The 23,801-nt window shown below is 37.9% G+C and overlaps 1 protein-coding gene across 4 annotated transcripts in view; it reads left to right on the top strand.

Annotated features, from left to right (window-relative positions):
* Nucleotides 1–20,786, top strand: part of NRG4 (neuregulin 4) — a 44,301-nt gene extending 23,515 nt beyond the window's left edge. The window contains exons 2-8 of one of the 4 annotated variants that reach the window (XM_079317895.1): nucleotides 3,894–4,067; nucleotides 5,050–5,104; nucleotides 9,034–9,127; nucleotides 16,567–16,637; nucleotides 18,098–18,175; nucleotides 20,372–20,451; nucleotides 20,548–20,786. In XM_079317895.1, the coding sequence (XP_079174021.1) occupies nucleotides 5,095–5,104; nucleotides 9,034–9,127; nucleotides 16,567–16,637; nucleotides 18,098–18,175; nucleotides 20,372–20,421 (303 nt within the window). In that variant the 5' untranslated portion in view covers nucleotides 3,894–4,067; nucleotides 5,050–5,094 and the 3' untranslated portion in view covers nucleotides 20,422–20,451; nucleotides 20,548–20,786. Of the gene's footprint in view, nucleotides 1–177; nucleotides 250–3,893; nucleotides 4,068–5,049; nucleotides 5,105–9,033; nucleotides 9,128–16,566; nucleotides 16,717–18,097; nucleotides 18,176–20,371; nucleotides 20,452–20,547 lie in introns of those variants that run through there. The other 3 variants (XM_079317894.1, XM_079317893.1, XM_079317892.1) reach the window with 3 other exon arrangements.
* The last annotated feature ends 3,015 nt before the right edge of the window (nucleotides 20,787–23,801 follow it).

The raw sequence follows: 23,801 nt of genomic DNA, 5'->3' as shown, positions 1-23,801 counted from the left end.
GGGCCAATGGCGGCGGGCGGCGCGCGCTGTAGTACTACGGGCCGGGAGCCCCCGCCCCGCCCCCCGGGCCCGCGCGACCCCCGCGCCCCGAGCCCCGCGCCCGCCCCGAGCCCGGATTGCGTAAGGGCGGCGGAGCGAGCGGCTGCGGTCACACACAGCCCGACCGGCCAGCGCCTGGATGCAGCACATCCTCCTGCGCCTGTCTGGGAAAGATTACACCAGCACTGTTAACAATACCCGCTTGCTGTGGTAAACCGCAAAATTAAACCCACAAAAAAAAAAAAAAAAACAAAACAAAAAACCAAAAAAACAAAAAGAGGAAGTAAAACATCCCAAGGTTAAGAACGTGCTTTAAATGGGCAAAATGAGAGAGAGACTGAAATTCAGGTTTTGACAATTATTGCCCCTGTGCTTTGGAACAGCTGCCGTTAGCAGAAAGCAGCTATTAGCGCTGGATGAATCTTTAAAAGTCAAATTCGTTATTAGGAAGAGTCGTTACACTTGATTCCTGACGGCTGCCACATGAAGCAAATATCTAAGCTCGCAGGACATACATTTTTAGCAACTCATGGTTATTTAAGTGGCAATGGTCTATTTTATTGTGCCACCGTGTGCTAAACTGGCTCCTTGTGTGTTAGTCTGTAATATGGATGTTTTGAGTTCTGATTACTGGATCTGAGATTATTTTAAAGCTGACTTTATGAGGGACACCACCTCTGCCGCTGAAGTCTAAATAAAAATTAACCATGCAGAGACAAACTTCACATTAAAATTCATTTCAGTTGATTTCTTACAAGAGTTAGGGATGAAACTTGGAAACAAAAGTGCCACAGAAGAAATCAGTAAGCACACAGGATATAGGGTTTGTTTTTCAAGACTGATAACGATTTTTTTTAATGCACAGGTCTTGTAAGGTTCAATAATTCTCCTCCCATAAGCACACACAGGCTTGAGACTGGAATCTCTATCTCAATAATACAAATTTGTAGCATGACTACAGTAGTTACATTGGACAAAACCCTCAACTTTGTAGCTTTGCCAACAACTGCATGAAGATCTCATACAATAGAACTGGGGTTTCAGATGGAAATTTACAGTTGTTTGCAAACTGCTTAGGAAATTTTGGCAATGGAAAGTTTCCCTGAAATTCTCTGTAAATTTCAACACCATGACACCTGCTTTAGTATATAATTAATCCTAGATATACTTTAGTGGATAAAAATGTAAATGTAGACCCTAATTTTTTGCTGTAGGGATTTCTAAGATAAGAGGACTCAGTCATTTGTTGTCATTTCAGAAAACTGCAATGGAAAGAATTTTGAAAAACTGTTTTAAAAAAATTACCCTGTCAAACAAAGCAGGTTGAGATTTGTGAGCTATTTGTCATCTATCTTTGGTCAGAATTTCCTAATATTGTAATTATCCCATCCTAAAAGACACTTCCAGTGTGTAAATTTGAGTAAAACATTGTTCTTACACAGATTTGCTACAAGATCTCTTCCTTATAGAGATCCTCATTTGTTTCAGGCAGTTCAATGGATTTTTTTCTGATGCCTGATGATTTTCTGAGCTCAGATCAATTATGAGCATCAGATACTGAAGGTATGAGAAGTTAAACCTAGGTGAGAAAAAACAGACTCCTTTTAACAAAACTTCAGGACAGTTCCTGGCTCTTGGAGAAAGTACAAGGTGCAGACTACTGAGTGCTTGACAGATATCAAGGACATCTCAGAAGAAAATGTAAATTTAAACAGCATACTAAGCAATTTTAATTTTTTTTCCCCCTTCATTGTTTTCATGACACAAATATTTGAGCTCAATATTGTGGCAGAATGAGATTTTGCCTTTTTTGATTTTTAGAAAGAATACATAATGCAGTAAAATCCCATTCTCAAAGACAGCTTGTAAGGTGCAACTTAATCTAAATGTACAAACAATGTATATTTGAAATAGCCACATGACTGAAACGATCTGCTTTAATTTGGGGGAGAGTTTATACGGAGATTAATTTTAAGAATGTTTGAATAGCAAAGATCCATAAACCAAAACCCAAATCATTGTTCAGTGCTTGTTTTTTATCTGCCTGTGCTCATTAAGACTTAGAGGTGCTGTGGGTGCTTAGGCCAGCTACCCAGTAAAAGTGCACAAAACCAAGAGGCAATAGAGATTCTGATTGAAGCAGGCGGCGAGTACAGCACACATGTTCATTTAAAGACAAATCTGACAAGTTCAAGACTTGTTGCAATATACCTCAGTGTACACAGGAGACCTAACTTTAATGTATAAGTATTTTAAATAATGCATTACTATTATTAATATCAGTTTAGATGACAAAGATGAGGGAAAGGGATAGAACTGATAAGAATATTTTTCAACAAGCCGGCACAGAGCAATGCAAGCTATATTTAAAATTTCAGATTCAAATACTCTTAACTGGATATCCAAAGTAACCTTTCACAAATTTCCAAGATGCATAGAAGATAAACATTTGACCATTCCTACAACAGGATTTTTAGTTTCTGTGAGCATAGGCTACATCTGCATCTAGAGGAAGACTCAGTTTGGAAAATGAAAGGAAGGTGCACAGATGATCTTTGTGTTTCACGTATGAACTCAGTGCACACACAGGCCTGAGGGAGAATTAAGTTAAGCAACAATTTTTGCTGTAGTTCTTCCTTTTCTTTAAATATGTTATCTTATTCTCTAATACGTTAGAGAGTCCAGTTAATTCTCTTTAAAACAGTGATACATACTTGAACTTCTGTTCAGAGTGCAATACCTTAAAGAAAAGCATCTAAATACATAATTACCTAATGATGTACTTTTCAGTCTTAAAGAAGTCAAAACTGTGAATGCTGTCAGCAACACCTCTTTCAAAAACCATCTTTAGACCCATATTGTGATCGTTATTACCAGAACTTAAAAAATAAACTCATGCTTTCACATCGGTGAGGAAGTATTTTCACTCCTGTCCTTTGTCACCTGCTCTTTCCTTGAATACACAGACAACAAAGTTTGAAAATAAGTAACCAGCAGTCCCACTGCCTTCCTCGAGCCATCTTGCTTTCTGCACTCAGCTTATAAACAATTTGTCGTACAATTAGTTGAACAATTAGTCCTGTTGCATGGCACATCCATTTGACACGCTGATGCAGCAGCAATCCTTCAGCTTCCCCTAAGGGATTTTCTGCCAGATCCCTGGATTTAAGCATCTCCTGGAAAAGTTAAACTTAGACCAGGAGCAGGACCAGAGGTACCGAGGTACATACTGACAGTAAGAGGAAGGAAAGGAGATGAGAGATCTCCTTTCAGCAGTAGCAAAACTCAAGCTATTTTGTCAATTCAAGGACTCATATCCTAATTAAATCTAGTACAGGAGCTAGTCTGAAATTTAGTTTATATATCCTGTTTATATTTTATGACAGCTATGGGATAGTATACAATTTTGTGGAGCTTTCTGTGAAAAGAGAAACTAAATGAACAAAGACTGTTTGCTCCAATAAAACACAAATTTAAATCAAATTTTTGATGCCAGTGTAAAATATACGTATGATACAATTTATATATACTACATTATGTGAGTATTTTGAATTCAGCAATAAACTCTAGTACTGGTAACTCTAGAAGAATATACAAGTGATTCTGTGAGCATGAGGGGGTGTTACCCCACTCTGGCCCTTGTACACGTTTGTTGTAACCTCACCCATTCTGCACTACAGGAAAATTTGAAACCTTTTTAACAGCACATATAGGATCCAGATCTTGACTGTTAGAAAAATGAATCTCCAGGATGATTTATTTCTTTCAAAATCAGGATGTTAGTTCTGAAGTGGCCCTGTACATTTGTTTCTTATGCCACAGGCTATGTTAATTGTTCTTGGTTCTGTTCACAGAGCAAAGTGTAGCTGTGAGCCAGCTCAAGAGGACGCCTGTGGGTGGGGACCTTGCTGTCACAGCCCAGTGTCACAGGGAGCTGCCATTTCAAATTTTCTTGTATAGACAGGACACTTAAAAAGCTAGAGAAGCCACCTGATGTCCCATGAAAACCAGAACCATCTACTTATAAAGTAAGTAAAAATGCATTACACTTTTTGAAATGGGCCTCTACAGAAAGCCAGCTTTCTGTTAGTTAAAGCTGCAGTATAGGCAATTATTTCTCATAAAGCTGATAATTTATTTTATTTGATCATTTAATGGGGAAAAAATTTCTTTCTTCCAATATAGGACGGTTTGCTTAAATATTTACTTTGCATACACTCTGAAGGAAGAAAGAAAGAGCAAACATGAAAAAATGATCTATTATGTTAGACTTGTTCAGTAACCTATTTGGTACAGTAAACTTGACTATATCTAACAAGAAAACAGAATAGAGCTAAGATACATGGTTATAGAGTTGGCATGTCTACAGAATAAGTTTCTTTTAGCAATGTCAAGTGAACATTGGTTTCTGTCCAGGCAGAGGGTTTCTGTTGTAGATTTTAAAAATCATTGTACAAGTTCTGATAAATTCACAGCTTATATTACTAATTTCACCTGACATCCAGACATGAGGAACACTCAAGTGAAACACGTATTCTCACTGAGAAATGACAAATGGGAAATTTCTTTGTTAGTGTAATGGAAGAATTCCACCACCAGGATCTACCTGCCTACTTAGCAGTCTGAGGAATGGTTCAGTTGTGTGCACTGTCTTTCAAGGTGCAAGTGTCAATCTAATTAGCTAGCTAGAATCAATCAGACTGCCTAAATGCATCAGGTATTACAATTCTGAATAAGCATGGCTGTTTTTAAAAAGCATTCATTGTTTAAACATGCTTTAATCTGAATTTAGTTTTACTCTGCCTTCAGGGATTCACTGAACTTGACAGCAGACTTGAATGTTTGCCATTAACTGTGAATTAACAGAACTCACTTATTACAGTACATTACTGTCAGAGTGCAACACATCTTAGCAGAAACACTGAAAATTGCATCCCTATAGCTATTTCTTCAGGGGAAAAAGACACCAGGTTCAAAAATTACATGCTTAATTTACATGTTTGTCTTTAGGTGCTGTTGCCTCTGACCAAGAACAAAAATTGTTGTCGGAATAATATGAGAACAGGTAATTTCTGCCAAGTCTTTACTTGGACCCATACACCTATATCATTGGAATTCATTACAATTGCATTGATTTTGATAGCTGCCACAACTGATTGTCACAGCTGTTCTGCAGTGATGCCATCCCTCACTAGAGCTTACCAGCCAGTGGTACAAATTCTGTAGGGACATGCTTGCTTTGATCAATCCTAATGTTTCAGATTGTGATTGATTAGCGTGCAGTCCAAAGTTGCTTACAAGTGAGGAAGCAGCCACCAGCCCCCTTTTATCTTCTGTCAACATTTCCCACTCCTCTCTCTTCCTTTTTTGTATTAGCAGTCCAGTATTTCAGCCTCTGGACTAGGCAAAACAGCTGACCCAACAAGGCTGGCTTGGCTCTTTGGGGTTAAGATGGTATTGAGCCTGCATTTGGGGTTTTTTTAATAGTCAGGACTGTAAGGTTAGGAAGTTTAAATGCAAACACACCAGGCAGTTTAGGGACACAGCACTGTACCAGCTACTAGGAAGAAACTTAACTCTATCCCAGCTTAAACCAGGACACCTGCATGTCCTCAAAAAGAGTAATTAAGAAAAAGTGTATTTAGAGGTTGCTATTACCTATCAGTTTTAAATATTCAGTCTAGCATTAGAAAGAACAACCTAATTTTATTCCTCTTCACTTCTTCCGCCAAAACCCAACTTTTTTAAAAAGTAACTTTTGTGTCCTACTTCTCTTTGATTTCTCACATAGAGGGGGGTATCAAAATATATACTTATATGTTATGTACAACATACATTGATAGAGTTCCATTAATTGCAAAGCTAAATCTTTTGTATTTCTTAAAATGACCATCATCTCTTGACTTGTTAAACTTTTCTGTCTTGATTATGGAGTCTGACTGTAGTATACATTTGACTTTCAAAGCACACAATTTGCATTTTTAGATTAATATAATGTATTGACTTACCTCATGAAAAATCATAACACATTCACCAATGCTAATGCAATTGGGTTTTGGCTTGTATTGAACCCCTTCTGATTTTCCAGTATACTGTTTTGCATCATTGACTATAGATTTGAAAGGATAAACTGGTGTTTTCACACTTCCCTGTCTACAAATACAGAACTGTAGCTTTGAAATTTGCAGCAAGTTACTGCATTTCAATACCATAGGTGTGGAGTACAATAATTCCTATTTTCGTATTCTAGCAAATCACAATTTGTTAGTAATATTTTTTTCCTAGTGTTAAAGCTTCCTGAATTTAATTTAATTTAATTTTATTTTATTTTATTTTATTTTATTTTATTGTATTTCATAATTCTAACACCTTCGTTTTTATACTGTGTTACTCAGATAGTTTTACTAATCAGTAGTGAAGTGTTAAAACACAAAACAGAATTAATGGAAATCACAACTGGATGGAAAAAGGGATACCTGATCTAAGTGGACATAGAGATTTCTTCAAGTTTCTCATTACTGCTAAAATTAAGGTTGCCATTTTTCCCTTAGTACTGAAAGAAAAGTCTGTCTCTAGGAAGAAATAGCCTATAGAAAAATTGTCTGTAATTACAATCAAAAAGGTTTCAAAGGCTTCCTAGGCACTTTTTGTTCTCTCTCTCCACCTCTCTCACTTTTCTCTAATAGACCTAAGAGAAAGTGCCTGAGGTATTTTGGCAGAGCAGAAGTGCCTTGCCTGGGCTGCAGAGCTGGTCCTTGGTACAAAGATCACACCCCGACAGTGCTCACTCTCCCAGATGTGCCAATGACTCCAGGCACTCAGCATTCCTCACTGCTCTGCCCCATGTCAGTGGGAGACACCTCTAGTTCTGCATAAAGAGGAAGAAACAGAACCAATAAGGCAGGATTTTAGGGAGGATAACAAATTCTCATTAATTCTCATGAGAATTTCTTTGAAACCTTTCCATGAGCTGTTCAAAAGGATTTTTCTGCAGGGCCTACCTTCTATCCTCTTACCTTTCCATCTGGCAGAATTTCAACAGTTCACTCCCTCACTTAACAGACTTGAGAGCAGGTCAAAGTTGAGAGTTTTGTTTTTCTCACTTGGTTCTTAAAATGATATAGGTACTCTGATACACTGTTGATGTGTTCAGTGGTCTCTCTTCCTTTAAGGAAGGATGTAGCCTTCAAATGAAGTACACTCTCACAGGAAGTCCACTGTTATACTTGAATAGAGTAAAACCAACTAAGTTGTAGTTCTTCTTTAAAAACCTCCTTGTTTTCTCCTTTTACCATTTTATTCCTATTGCAATTGTACAGTTACCTATACAAAATAATTTAAGAAGTCTTTTAATTGTGAACTTGCAGTAAATGAATTGCAAATTTCCATTTAACTTCTAACAAGGTAGGACAGAACATACATTTCTGTGCAACAAGGTCAAACATCAACAGTCTTTCTTCTCCCCTCCTCCAGCTTCCTAATTTATCTGCACACAGGCAGGAAGGTCCAGTTACCATTTGGATGCTGGCACTTTGCTAACAGGAACATGCAACTGAATTCCTCTTAGGCCCTGGGGTACAACTGTATTCATCTTAAAATAATGTAAGGATTTTACTCACACTCCTACATCACTGTGCTGTCATAGAAAGGGAAGAATGTAGGAAAAAAAAAGGGAGAGTGGAAGTGCTAGAGCTGGCCTAGAGCATAGCAGGATGCACAATGGTTTTGTTGCACAGAGGTAGAAGTAGCTGAGCATTTCTGCCACTCTTGAAAAAGCCTGGCTTATTTTAGATAAGAAGCTGTAGAAGGTCTCTCTAGGGTAGAATGTCTTATGGCCACACTTCTTACTTTTTTTTTTCTGCAGGAATGAAGGGAAACTCTGGCCCTTTTTCTTGAAGGACAAATAAGTAAAGTAAAATCTTGATTCCCCTTAACTCTATGTTATGTATAGAACATGTCTTCTATGCATAAATAATGATACAGCAGAATTCTTGTTTTCAGAACTTCTGGGAAAAATAACAGCAAGAACACCTAAAGTGTGAAGTAACACATGACTATCACCCCTGTGATGTCAGAAGACTGCTCTATTTTTGTTTTGATTGAGATACTGTGGTTTCATAAGATTGAAGAAATATATAAAAATATTAGATGCATATATATGAAATGAGTTACTGATGCATTAAATGTGTCATAAATATATTCAGTCCAACTCCAAATTTAGGCTGCTTTCAGGAGGAGTGAAGTGGTACAGTTAGATATGCTTTTTAAGCACAAAATGGACAAGTGCTGCTACAAGTGCCAACATTAGTGTCCTGTATTTGGGGTGTTATTGCAATGCCTAATTATGTTTAACACATTAAGAATTCATCTAAGAGTTTGGAAAAAGCCTTTTTGAGATCTGTGGAAATGATATACTAGCCAGCAATGCTGTACATGAGTGCATGGCTGTGCCCTGGTGTGGCCACTGAGAATTGGGGTGGGGAACACCAGTGGTGCCCCAGGGTGCCCCAGCTCAGCTTCAGTGCAGCCCAGAGCAGTCTCAGAACGTCCTGGCCCTTACCTGGCACTGTTCTGGGTGCATCTGGACTGACTGACTCCACTGCAGGAGCTGGTTAAGCTAAAGATAGCTCATGCCACTGGAGCAGGACAGGGCAGCCTGCACATAGGTCATCATGTAAGTCACTGTAGCCACTAGGGTAAGTGGTCATGAAAGGCAAAGGAAGCAATGGAGAATTCAAAAGTACCTCTTACTGCAAAAGAAAGTTTGATTTATTCATCTAATTTAGGTGTTTCACATCTGATACAGTGATAAGTTGGTGAGCTTTTCTGCATATTGTTACATGGAACTCAGTGCTCTGTGTTGCTGGCCTGGAAGGCAAGACCTGTACCTTTTTTGCTTATTAGGCTGGTTTCATTATGTGGTGGTTTATTTCTGTGGGTTTTGGGTTTGAAGTCTCTATTTTTCTCAGTGTTTGTTTTGGTCTTACTTTTCAGATCATGAAGAACTCTGTGGCACCAGTTATGGATCTTTTTGTCTAAATGGAGGGATTTGTTATATGATTCCTACTGTATCCAGTCCATTCTGCAGGTCAGTGAAACTAAAGTTTGTCTGTTTAATTATTGGACAGTAGCTGTCTAAAGTCTATTTCTCCATTTGCCTTCTTTAAGGAATGACTGCTAAAGCATGATCTAAAAGAAAATACTGATTACCTATTATTTACCTAGCTTACAGGGACATGGCAATACGAGAAAAATAAAGGTGTGTATTTGGTGTATACTTGCTTGGCAGGTGGAACAGTATTCAGTTATGTATGCATTCAGGATTATATCTATATTTAGAGCCACATTTTCTCATTACAGTAGAGAAAGAATGAAATATCCTTTACCTCATGGAATATAGACTGTGGGAAAGGCATTCAGAAAGACAAAGTACAGTTTTTCTTACAAATTAATTATATTGCAAACAATTTTGTAACATTAAATGGCCTGACCTGAACAAAATGCAGACACACACACACAAAAATCTTTTAAAGGGAGAAAAAAGAATGTAATTCCAGACTTACTATGCTCTTTGAATCTTGCTGAAATACTCAAAGAGCAGCTTTATAGTGACAGCCAAAGACTTCTTGATAGAGAAACACTGAGGCAGCAAACACAGACACTCCTTACAGCACTCCATAACAGAACCATTCTTCCTTTTGAAACCCATGTAGCAAACTGGAAGAGAAGCACTTCCTGGTTTTGCATGTGGGTACATTCCCTGCACAAATACTGCCCTATCTTTTTATTCTCTTTTTATTTACCAGGGCATAAGATGCTAAATAAATCTGTCACTTTTCAGGGTCCTGCATTTACTAATTCTGAGTTATCATTCATCAAAATAAATTATGGTTGATTTAATGGGTTTGCTTAACAAAAAAAATAAGCATTAAGACAAGTATTACAGACACTTGAGGCTATTACCTTTTTTCTTCCATAGCAACTTCTGTTCCCTCTTCTGTCTTGAGCTATAACTAACGATAACTGGATAAAACAGTTGAAGAAAGAAACATCTTTTCCCAGATGCCTAATTATACTATTACTTTCTTTTGTTTGGGACAGTCCAATCTAAATACTTAAGCACATAAACTCATTTAGTTAGACAGTGAGAAAAGAGGCAATTTTATGGTAAATGCTCATTGAAAAATATACACAGCCTGTCACTGTCACTGTTCAGTGTCACAATGAATCAGATCCAGAAGTGAGATTAAAGCTCTGAAGTGCTGTATGATGATTTATTCTATCTGCTAAACCTCTCAAGCTTATGCAGGATAAAATGAATATTACACAAACAAAAAGTAAAACTTTTTGAAGTACATGTTTTTTCCCTAGAAGGAGTCCTGTATTATTGTACATAAATGAAAAATGAATGGTTAAGCTAAAGAACAGCAGTTACACAATGTCAAAGCACCCTCTCAACTACTGCTGGATTGTGTAACAAGGAAGATGTATTCAATGCCATAACTACAACTATGAAATAACAAATACTCAGAAAAATTCATTCTTTAGGAGCACAAACTAGTCAGCATAGATAATTTCCACTTTAACAGCTCCAGATGAAGTAATTTTCAATTCAGGTACTATAGGGTTTTATAATCTGCTGAAGCAGAAAAATAGCATCTTAAGAGCATTTTTGTTTTACTCAGGCAATCTTATTGCATTTAAATTATCAACCATTTTTTTCTGTATCTAGTGGTTGATTATGAAGTTAGATGGGTTTAAATAGCAGCATTCTATTTAAGCACATCCTCATTCTAAGCATGCTCCTTAATCAGTCAGAGAAGGCTAATTATAGATGAGAAAGGTTTTGTTTACACACAGATATCTTAGTAATCAGCAGTGATGTGAATAGAAACAACAGAAAAAATGCATCACTATTCAGCAGAATTCAGAAAATATTTGGTGCTTTGGAACTTCATGACTGGCATCATCACACAGTTGTGCAGTTTCTTTGATGAGGGTTTCTGCTAAATCCCACCCAAAGCTCCCCAGTGTTCTTAAAGGATCATCTCCTACTGAAAGGAAGCTCAAATCACTTTTAGAATCAAGGGCTGAATGATTGTTAATTAAAAGCAGGAGATGGAGAAAGAACAGACTAGCAAACTGTAAAATCACCTTAAAACACATTTGCCTTGACATGGTGGTTAGTTACACAAATGTGTTGTGCTCAGCAGAGTTAGTCCAGATTACCCTGTGCAACATCCCTGGAAACAATTTCACCACGTGACTGAGAAAAAATGCATAATTCTTTAGAAATAGGTGTTTTGTAACATGATGAAAATGAAGAGCTGCTGTTTACCTTTGGAATTTCAGTTATTTTTATCATTCAGGAATGGATATATGCAAGGCAGAGATTTAATACCAACAGAACAGTAGTTGACCCCCTTCATGTGCAACAGTAGCAGATTTTAAATGCAGCTGATGTGTGTTAAAACATGAGGTTGCCCAGCTGCCATCTTCTCTCAGTGCTCCCCTAACAATGAGTTAATGTTCTCAGCAGCAGAAGGCACACCTGTCACCATAAACCAGATGAGCTCAAACCCAGGAACACTCCAATGAACTAAATAAACAGGCAGCAGGACAGAGAAGGATGGCAAAGTATCTGCCTCAGGTGTGCGATAAACCACAAGGCTGAAAGCTGTTTGTCTCAGCACCTGATGCACAGCTGACCCAGAACCAGTAATTAATGTACTGCAGAATTCAGTGAAGATTTTGGTTTCTGAGGGGAAACTCTGGTACTCCCATTTTTTTCTTTCACTTGGCAGATTTCTGGGAGCTTTTTTCTGTATTTCAAGCAAAATACAGATGGTATAAGACAACACACATAGAGCTGAGCTTCAGAGGGCAGTACATACAGAAATGAGCAGTGAATGCTCTCATTTTGGGACAGGGAGGGCTAAGTACTGCAAGAGGCACAGGCACACCTTGCAAATCTCCTGAAATTCCTGTGTATCTTTCAAGGATATCTCTTCCTTTTTCCCTTCCTTGCTTCCATCCTAATGGAATGTCTCCTCCACCTGTCTGTGGTAATCCAGTAAATGCCATGCAAACTCCTTCTACCACTGTACAGTCCCTCAGTGCCTGGCTCTCTGCCATGGGCCTCCATTCCCCATTTCAGACATCCCCACAATCCCCACATCCCCACTATCTCAGGCTCTTCTGAAAACAAGCTGTCCAATTAGTAGTTTTCAATTCTGCTTTTGGCTTGAAAGGTAGTAATAAAAGTTAGAATACAAGCCAAAACTATAGCTAAAAAGAGTCAATAATTAAGATTTCTTTTTAAAGGGACATAAAATATAAAACAAAACACTATCTTATGTGTTTGAGAACTATTAGCAACCCACATTAATATAACTGCCAGATATGGAAAACTTGCCATAAAAAACACATAGCTAAGGGAGGGGAGAATAAGCCATTCTTTTAGGGAAGAATAGCCCATTCTTTCAACTTCTCTCCAGTAGGAGCATTTCATTTTACTCTCTGTGTATAGAGAGTAACAGTTCTGAAACTTCTCTAAATGCAAAACTTTTTTAAAAAGCTGCTTAGGTGTCCTTTTGCCATTACTTATTCACTCTGGCTCTAAATTATTTTTTGTACTTCCTAGATGTTCTTAGACTGTATGGATTAGGACAACTTTTAGGAGTCTGCTACAGACTGAAGACTGTTGATTTTGAAGTTATCATCCATGTAATCTGAATTGCATTGACAGGCAGATATTTCCTCGTCTTTTTCTGCTCAGAGCTCTCTATTTACGTGCAAGTAGTTTTTATACCAAGAAATATCCAAGATTTTTCTGACTAAAGGAAGACTAAATGAAAACTAAAGTCAACACCCTGATAGCATACTGCAAAGCAGTGAGAATCTGTGTGCATATTTGACTCAAATTCTATTTTTATAGTCTGGCAGATACTTCCTTACGATGCCCACCTTACAGTCTGGCAAAGAAAGAGACTTTACCTTCTTACTAATATCAGTGCCATAGGATCATGTGCACTGTCCAACAAGCAGCATCTGAAAGGAGACAGCAGTGTTACTGCAAGGCCATTATGTTTTAGTTACTAATCAGATTGTAAAGGATCAATGTAATTGCAGCCCTGCTGCTCATCTCCTGACATCTTATCCAGTGCAGGCTGTTTTCTTCCATCTGGCATTGATGCTGATGTGATTAATACCCTGTGCTGAAAGGTTCTATGGATTTCTTTTCATATGCTGGTGTTTTGTGTGGAGCTCCTGTAGGACATTTGTGTACAACAGTTAAGGCTGGCTTATTTCATCTGACAAGAGGTGTGAGTGTTGTGCATGTGTGTGCAGCCATCTAGGAGAGCAGAAATCTGGATGCCAGCTGAAAATGGGAAGTTTTAGTCAGAATTTCCTCAAACATTGAAGGCTGCTGTCTTTCAACTCTGAATTAGAAATTCTAAGAGGCTTTTAAAAATCAGCTCTGTGTGCTGCACAGTAGGGCTGTTTAAAGGCAGCAGGTTAGCCCGTGCAGGTGATGTGCTCCAGCAACATCTGGCAGTGAACACTGAGTGAGTGAGTGAGTGCAGCTCCTCCTGAGTGCAGCCTGCACAGGCTCCTCTGGGCTCATTGCAGTGCAGCTGCACCAGTGCCTGCTGTGTCAACAGCTGCTCTTGACTCGTGCTGTACTTTTAGACACCCAGTATAAACAAGGTAAAGGAGCTGCTCCTGGCCTTTAGGGCTGTGTCTAGTAAGACTGAGTGCCTCTAGGAGATGCTACAGACACCATGGTTGTGCCCTGTGTTCAGCCCCCACCCCGTGCTTGTTAGACACTGTCTGCACATGTAACCCCACTGAAATGACTGCAGCTCTGCTAGTGCAGCAGGATAAGCAGGTCTGAGAGAATCCCACTGCTAATTACTGAACTCTGCTTAGTTTTTCTCACCTATTTTAGCAAAGGACTTCCAGAAGAAACCTTTCCTGTTTGTCTTAAAGCATCAGTTGCTTCTATCTTTAATACAGGCCTTTACCTATTTGTACACCAGGAAAGGTTACTTCACAAAAAGCTCATTCAAGCAATATTTGAACATCTGGATTTTCAGACATGCCCTAACTTTAGCACAGTTTGATTGCATTAGCTGTAATATTATTATTTAAATGTAACCCAGAGATATTGAATCAGTATCGCATCTTATCTTTTCCTGTTTCTATGAAAACCTACATAATTTTTAGGTTATATGACAGCATTTTCTAGACAGCATGGAATCACTTTCAGCAAGTGTGTCAACAGGCCAGCCTAGAGAAAGTGGATGGGTAGTTTTGTAATCCCTAATGCATTGGTCACAGTTAAACAGATACTATCAAACTAGCTAGTCATGTTTCTACAACTTGTTTTTGTTACAAACATGCAGAATTAAAAAGATCAGCATCCAGGATATTTTAAGTTAGGGGCGTGTTTCTCGAGTATAAATTGTTTTTCTCTTTGCTATAGCCTTGAATTCATATCACTGTAGCTTTCCCCTTACCATCTTAGGCCTTCAAGCTCTTTTCCCTCCTTAAGACTTGTGACTACCTTAAGCATCTGGTTCTGTTTTCTGTTTTGTAGAAAGTACTACAATCTCAGTGCCCTTTTGCTGTGCTGTCAACACATTCCCAGTTCTTTTCCTCTGGTCTTTGCAGAAGATGAATGCAGCTTCTGTGCACTGTTCACACCACCTCACTCTCCTGTATCACAGCAGTTCAGCAACTCTCACCCTTTGCCTGATCCTCTGTGCAGCTCTCTGCAGCTACAACTGTCTTGTCTTCCTTCTGCTTCACTCTGCTCTTTAGGCTACTGACTTACTCCCTTTACACTCATTCTTTAAAACTTTTCCATGAGCCTTAATTTGATGCCAAAACCTATTTTTTTCCTTCCTGTATCATTTTAGCCTTGTATTATTCTCCAGTTTTCATTGCTATTCAAGAATACTCCTATGAATTTCTTATTCCATTTTCTTTCCCTGTTATTCTATTCAGCTCTCCAAAGAATTTCTCTCTTAGTTGCTAGAGAACAATGCCCCACTCAAACTACACTTCTATTCTTAAAGTATTCTACAGTATTTCAGAAATAGGCCACTGAAAAGCCACTACACTTAGAATAAATATCTGGAACATTATCTCAAGCAATCAGAGCAGTCTGCCTACCCTTGCTTCTCCCAGCAGTGAAACATCATGACTTTGAAAAGCCTCAGATTGTCCTTAGTAAATGGTGTCTGTTTGATCAGTTGCACAGCTTTAATATACGATGATAATTACATATCTTTTTTTAGTGTATAAATCTTCCATTATATTTCCAAAGACAAAGAATTAAAATAAAAGGGCAGTAAGTGTTTATGCAGTGGTTTAGGCCAGCAATACTGAAATACTGGGCCATAACCTACAGAAACTGTAGTGGGAGTCACATCAGGAACCACGTCAGAAAACTCACAGAGATCCTTTGGTATTAGTTAGAAATGCTAAACATTCTTTTCTGGCAGTTCCTCCCCCCTCCACCTTCTTATCTCTCATCAGAAATTATACCTTGCAGCTGCCAATAGCAGTTGAGAACTTCAAGTATGTTGCAGAGTTTAGCCCATTTTTCTCAGCTGGAGCCTGAAATTGCTTATGTCACAGATTATTATGACTTCAGTGCCAGAAATAGCAAGAAGCAGCAAGATCTTTAGTAATACAAATAGAGAGAAGCAAATTTGCATATATAAAAAATACACACAGAAAGTAGATATTGATAGGAGTGCTTTTCATTTTCTGTAATGAAATCAATTCCTTAAGAAAACTTAGCAGAATAAGTGGAAAACACATAAGAAACGATTAGTTTAGCTTCAACCCATTTTTGACTGAATATGAATTACTAAGCCATTAATTGTATTTCTTTTAAATAAAATATACCATTTTACCACGGTAAAATACCATATTTGTTTTAATCCTTTCTTCAGAAGAAGTTTTCAGTAGCTCAAAACATAAGTATAGTAGAGAACACTTCTACCTAGGTCTCTCCAAGAGGGGGTTATTCACCAGGCATGTAACATGTTCTGGCATGAATTATTACATTGCATAAATGACTTTTGCAGTTTAAGCTGTACTGTGTCTCAATGAATTCCCATTTCCTTGATCTCTTTAGCTGACAGTACTATCTTCAACAAAGGTACCCAGAAAGTTACCTGAAACAGAAAAAAGGAAGCATGTGTGAGAACCAGTGGGATAACACAGTTAACACTAAAGAAGTAGGCTTAATTAATTAAATTTGTCAGTGATGAGTGTTTTAAACCTAATACATAAAAGCAGTGTGGATCAGAATGTAAACTTGATGCCCAACATACCTAATTCCCTTTGTTCCAGAAATACAAGGTGAGAGGAAATGCTGTAAGAAAACTTGCTGTGAAGCAAATGTAACCTTTGAATTGTGTCAGAACAAGTTCTCTGCCCAGAAGCCTTTGTGCTTTTCACTGTAGATAACAAGTTGCCATCTAATCCAAATACAACTTGGTTTCCCAGGTGTATCGAGAGTTACACAGGAGCTCGTTGTGAGGAAGTTTTGCTGCCCAGCATCAAATCCCAAACAAAAGGTGACCTGTTTGCAGCTTTCTTGGCTTCCCTTCTTCTTCTAGGAGTTCTTGTAATTGGAGCATTCTACTTCCTTTGCAGGTAAAAGTGATTCATAAGGCTGAAGCTATTCAATCAAGTAGAAATTTCTTCTGGTAATCATGTACTAATTACCTGAATGTAAAAGTATGTAATGAATTATCCATAAGGTTTTATGGTTATTCAGCATAATGAATGTGGATGTCTCAACTTGTTGCTTGTAATATTTGCTTACTGGCTTCAAGTTTTCTCAGTGTCATTTCTAAGCTCTTACTTACAATTGCTTTGTAAAAAATACACCCCTATCTGAGATTTTACTTGGAGTTAGTGCTAACATTTTAAAACATTAGTCTACCTTATGTTGTCCAATGACTGAGAAGTACAAGTAAATAAACAAAGTGCTTAGGGATAAGAAACTGTTCCTACTGAATTGGCAACCAAAGCAGCTGGTGCCATTAACTCCTAATTCCACTGCCACTCCTGGTCTAAAAAGGAAAACTAACAAAGAATGAAATTGAAGACTACTTCCAGGTAGATGTTTCCTAGCATTTAGGACAACTCAGAGAGCTAAGTAATTTGTCCAGGGTGATCCATGCTAGAGTAGAAGGCAAACACCAGTGCTAGACAGCAAGTGCTGCAGGGTTGGTTTTAGTAGCATTTTAGACATATTAGGACTTGGAATGAAAACACAAAAGCTGTTACTGGGATTGAAGCAACTCTTTGATGCTGTACATATATCACTACACTTATACTCAACCCAAACAAACTTACCATCTTCACCTGCAATGCAGGTTAACTTCCTATGTTCCCTCTCTATTTTTAGAGTACAGCACTTTCTGTAAGAACTCATTTTGCCATATACCATTAATATGTGTTTATGCATCTCTGTGCCTGTGTAAGACAGCTGTAATTCTTTACCATCACAGACTTGCAGCCTCTTCTCTTTCCTCCTATACTGCATTTCTCCTTGGTTATGATAACTAAAGGTTCTTGCAATCCTGTTCTTTGTGCTGCCATGGTCACATAGCCAAATCAACCTTTCTGATCTGTGCCTTTCAATGAGCGACCTTTGGAATAGCTGGTCTGGTTTTACCTCAGCTGCTGTCATGGAAACCCACTGAATGCCAGCTTCTCCCACAGCTGAATGTATTTAGAAAAGATAGAGAGCATTTGATAAAACAGTTGGTATAAAAAGCCCCTTGTAAAGGATACCCCCCACATTAGCAATTTTAATTAAATCTTGCTTAGCCATGGAATCGCTCAAAAATTTGCAAATTACTATAAACTTAGAACAAAAAACGGCTTAAACTAACTTAAGAAAAATTCATTCAAGTCTCACAGAGATACAGACAGCATTTCTTTAGAAGTAAAATTGTCTCTGAGAAAATGTAAAAAAGTCTTCAGAGAATAATGTGTTAAAAGATCCCTTTTCCCTCACATACAGTAGAATCAGAGGAAGCTGGAGACAATCTACTGAGTTTTATGGTCCAAGTACAGAAGCTTAGAGTGACAGCAATGACAGGTCTGTGAAAATTCTTTTATTAGACAGAATATCAATTTATCTTTACTCAAGCTTTACCTAACTGGCAGAACAAGTAGTGGTGCGTCTTTATTAGCAAAATAAAAAGGACAACTCAGTTACAACATAGCTGCCCTTGAACCCTATCTTACACACCAGACTAATTTGGGAAATCTCACAAAATCATTATCAACTTCTCTAGTACAGGTAAAAGAACCTAACTGGCTAAAATGGTCTTGTCTTACCTTTACACTTCAGAGGTGATGTAGGATGATCATCTGATCTCAGAGAACTCATCTATAAATGAGACACTTTACATCTGTAAGTTCTTATCTCTTGGCTGAAGCAACCAACACATGAGGAGTCTCAAGTGGATACTTTAATCTACTCCCCTCTTTTCAGCTGAGTGAATGAGGATTATTGCTAAGAGCTGTCATTAATCCAGATTTTTTTCTCAAGCTTCATCTATCACCTATATCTTAGAAGAGGGTGGAACTAGGGCTTATAAGGGTTAGCTGAGAGTCTGCATCATCTTTGATTTGGCCTCCTGAAAGGATATATTAAGTTTAAAATGTTAAGAGACATACTGTGCTAAATTTCCACTATTCCACTTTATTAACAAAACATTTGATCCACAATCAGAGAGCAGAAAGCCTTTTCCCTGAACATGTTTAGTGAACATTTCCATGGCTCTATCAGCAGAGGGTTCCAGTGGGGTTTTAGTATAAACAGTAATGTAATATAGAGGGGTGCAGAAGAGGAGATACTAACAGAAGTTCAGGACAAGGAAACTGAATCCTAAAATTATACATCAAACCCTTTGGAATATTGAAGTCAGTGCTCTATTTTCTTGTCTGTATCATCGTACCTCCCTTTCTTTCCAACTTTTCTTTCTCTCAAGCTGTTTGGGGCAAATTTGAGGACAAAGCATGTGCAAGTGCATTTCATACTCCCTAGAAGCAAATCCATTCAACATACAAGGGTAGAGCTTCCATTGCTCTGCATATAAAACTACATCATAACTAACAGTGGAAGTAATCCATGAAAGAGCAGGGCTGCACATGAAAGCTCTGGGTAAACAGTGGGAAATACTTCTCCTTTTACATTTAGCTGAATCATCACATTTTTATCAGCTGCTGATTTATTTTTTCCAATCTGCAGAGCACATGGAGGCAGGGCAAATGCAGATCTAGCCACTCTCCATCTTGAAACAACCCCTCACCCTCTCCAAAAAACTGTGCTGATAAAGCTTCTCCTTCTAGCATGGGCAAAATAGGGAAGTGTATAAAAGTCCTTGCTCTTACACTGCTGCTGAGGAACAAATGGCATATTCTGATTCCAGCAATTCACCCATCAGACCAGGTCCATCTGGTCCTCTTCCTCCAGAAACATATTGTACTAGGGTTACTGGAAGAAGAATAACAAAGGTAGCTGATGAGAAGAGATGCCACATGAGCTAGCTTTTCTTTAAAAGTAATAGAGAAGCCTAAATGCAACACATACAGCTTAGAAGAACAGAGCAAACCCTAGGGAAAATCAAAATAAATCTGCAATTAATTTCTATATTTCATCCTAAGTGCATACTGAAATGCCAAATTACCTGTAAGGTAAGTGTAATAGGAACTCAGCCAGCCAAAACAACAGGGTCTAGGAATAAAGCCATTTAAGCTGTCCAAGACAACAGACTTTGTGGAGGAGTTACATCACCACAGGACACAAACTGGACAGAACAGAGAAGAGCTCATGACTCTTCTCAAGAGAGCAGATGTCTGATTACTATTAAAAGAAAGGGAACTAGACAGCAAATGAGTAGTTCCATATACAAGATTTGCTTCTCCTCAACAAAGTATGGAAGATTTCACATCCTTTCCAAACACTAAGAGAATTGATTATAATTCTGTGCTATTTACTAATTGTTTAAATAAAGACCTAAGAAATCAGACAAACAGGAACATTACCTTCAGGAAAGAAGCCATGTAGTTCCAAATGCTGTACTGCCCTCTGATCTCTGTTCTTTTCCCTCAAATACATGTTTCTCAAAACCAATGAGTATTAATTACAAAGTAACTGGAGAAGATCCATGTCACTTTTTTCCAATGGAAAAATAATTTCATTAATTTGTCTCTTCCCTGATAACTTTTTTCACTCTGTGTGTATTTTTCTCTCTCTGTTGTCTCCTTTTTGGTTTTTTATGGTCAGGAAAGTTTCCATTTCAAGGACAAGTTCTTCAGAGTGTGGTGCCAACCTAGTTGAAACTACAAGCAGCAATGGCTGCCACAGTGAGTACAGTCTAAAATGAAATGACCAGACTCCACAAGGGGTGTAGGGGAGGAAGGTTTTGTTAATTAAAGTCACGTGTTTTGTTTATTTTTCAGAAATAATAACAGCCTAAAGCATTAGAGCGGAACAATGGTGGGGAAACAACATGCAGAGCAAGTCTAAGAATTTAAATTGAAGATGGTGACATGGCAAGCAAGATGAGGGAAGAAAGTTGACCGAAACAGGAGGCTGACATGTTGGAGAAGATTACATCTAAAACTTGAACAGTTGCACCTAATGGAGTTTCTGTGTACTTCAAAAGCTGTATCAATTATACAGAAATGACTATAATTTATGTTTGAATTCTGTGAGATTTTTTATGGTTTTCAATAATGCACAGGTAGATGCATAGAGAAGTTTGGGTTTTACTACATGGGAAATAAATACAGGCTTTTTTTTCACTACAGAGAATATGAGATATCACAGGATTTTAGCGTGAGGTGATACTATGAATTTTTGATAGGGGTTTTTCATTTTTCACAGGATTTGCCCAGAGGAGCTGAAGCTTGTCTTGATTCAATGGTTTCAAAATTGATATTTGTGATGTATGTCCAGAATCTGGCTTGTTTCAGATACCCATAACAGATGTAGGGGAAAATCCCCAACCTTTCTCCTAGCTAATATTTATGGTTTGTTTTTTTTTTTTTTTTAATTGTAACACATCATCAGCATCAGCTACCATTGGTAGTTTATTACCACACAATAAACTTCCTGGCACATGAATTTATACAAATTAAAGGGAAATATTAAGAAAAGAGTTATGATGGTTAAAAAGGTTTTTTAGGCAGAGTTTGGTGTACATTCCTAATACTAAGTGAGATACCTTCCTTGATGGTTTTTAATTTTGTCTGGCTTTCTTCTGAAAATCTCACTGCTGAAAATCTCACTACCTTGAATGTTCCAGTTGATTTTTCAGATAGCAGAAATCAGGAATTTTGTTCGTCAGGTCAATTTCTGATACAAAGGATTATCCAGACAGATGTCTTGGCTGAAAAAATGCTGCTGTCTCCAAAGATTTATTTCCTTTATTCACATAAGCCTCTGTTGATCACACTAATATATTATATACCACACTTTGGTCCCTTACAGGATTCTCTTCCTCAGACAAAGAGAGGCCACCTGCCATGGTCCATGTCTTTTTTTTTTTTTGCCTTCACAACACAAAGAGAATGTCTGGTTAGTCAGAGGCATAGAAAATGTGAACTGAACAATTTTCTTTTCAACTTATTTCTAGCACTGAAGGCTGAAACCAGCAAAAAAACCCAGATATGTTTCCATAATGGCACATTACCAAGCAGGTCATTATATGGGATTTACAAGGTTGTATTGAAGGGAAGATTAGCTGAGAAAATTAATGAATTGAAAGGAGAGAAAATTCAGAACAGAGATTTCTCATCTCCGAAAGAAACAATCTGAAGATCTATAAAAACAGAGGTGCAGAGAAAATGCTAAATAAGCTCCTATTGAAAACTCCTGTCAGAGAGGTCAGTGTAAGTCAGTGCTCAGCGTGTGAAAGGAGAATCTGAGGGCACCACAACCAGGTAGAGGACCTGATCCAGAGACTAACATATAAAGCACTAAAAGATGACTTTCTCCCCAAATTATCCAATCTTACATGTTATTTTCTGGACTTCAAATCTTTTGCAGATAAGCTGAAGGAAGCTGATAATATTGTTTTAAAGGCTAAGAAGGGTAAAAGTCCTTTTTCATCACATAGGCCACTGCTGTACAGTTCAGAAGATGTGTAGCAGTACTGACAGCTACATCAGAATCAGTGTTACCTGAAGTACTTTGCACAGCCTCAGTGAAAATCAGAGATGACAGCTGGTAGATCACTGCTGTGTTATTGACCATGAGACAGTTGGGCTTACAGTTGGATATACTGTCTCCACTGAAGGAGGAAAAGGCTTGTGGTCATCTTAAGAGGCAATTCAGGAAGGAGATACTAATAGAAAATATAAGAAATAAATGGACTGAAGTTATTAAAAAAGAGCTGTATAAGCTCTTTGAATCTCCTCTCAGCTTTCTAGACAAACATGGAATAATTACTCATTTTAACTGAGCGTGGTTGCATTGTTTGGGAAACAACCTGTATGAAAAGTGGGGCTGAATAAACTGATCCCAAGTTTAAATGCAAACAAGCTGATTTATGCAACACTGCTGTCTGTGAAGGAAATTATACTGGCAATTCTGACCACCTCAAACCCATTGCATCTGAGAACATTTCAGCTGCTAAAATTATTTTAGTTCACAAACTTTGTGACTATGATGTTCAAATCAAAATGACATCAGGCTAGAAATTCATTTAAAGTGGTCAAATGACACACGAAGTACAGGGTAGGCAACAGTGTATATACAATTTAATAAAATAGTACAACACTCTTCAGCAATGATTGGTTACAAAATTAATGAAGTAGTCAGTCCTGTGAGTGATTAAGTTAAGGAAACTCCAGTTCTAGTGGATCAGATCTTGCAGTTGGAGTCACTGGAGTCTTAAAAATTACTACATGTTTATAAAAGGGTGAGTAATAAGGGCTCTCTCCTGTCTGACTCCCATTTTCATGAAACAGATGATCTCGTCTTTGAAATTAGCTCCCCATCTGCTGAAAGGTTATATAGGGAGGAAACTGGAAAAGACTAATTTCATAAGAAACTCCATCACTATGATTACACAACAATCTATTAGAGTGTTACGGCAAAAATTCTTTTATACCTGGGGATCGTGTTATCCTGCCAGAACCTTGTGGTAAAAGTATCTTCATAATTTATTGCAAAAACCTTTTGATCACTTAGCAGAACTGACAGCCATTAACAGGAAATCTCTTTACAAACCTATAAGTGAGAGGTTGCTTATATGTTACTCAATATAGAATTGTTTTTCATTAGCAGCCCAAACACTGGAACAAAGTACAGTTAAAGTTACAGTTAAAGAAGAAACTCAAATGGTTTTTCAAAGAAAATGAGGGTTTCTCTGTGCTGCATAGTCTTCTGATTTATAATGTTAAGTATTAAGCTGAAAAACCAACAGAAGTCCATTTGGTAGCAGTCCTCATTTATAGATAACTTCAATGTAGTGCAACTCCAGAAAACATTTTTCCTTCTGGCCCTGAATTTTTGAAGAGCTGTAGAGAGGCTCTGAATGTGTGTCTCAGTTATTTGAAAATGGAAAGCCAAGAAATGTGGGATAGACCTTCTCACAGCAGAAATGGTCATTGCTCTGTGTAAGTTATCTGCTTATGCTCATCCAAGTCTGTTCTTGCTCTCCTGTTCAACATAATCTGTAGGCAAGAGATCCATTTCCTGATAGCAG

The sequence above is a fragment of the Erithacus rubecula genome, assembly GCF_903797595.1.
Source record: "Erithacus rubecula genome assembly, chromosome: 14".
NCBI lineage: Eukaryota > Metazoa > Chordata > Aves > Passeriformes > Muscicapidae > Erithacus > Erithacus rubecula.
Note: the sequence above shows the minus strand (reverse complement) of the source record. Positions and strands in the feature narration are given on the sequence as shown.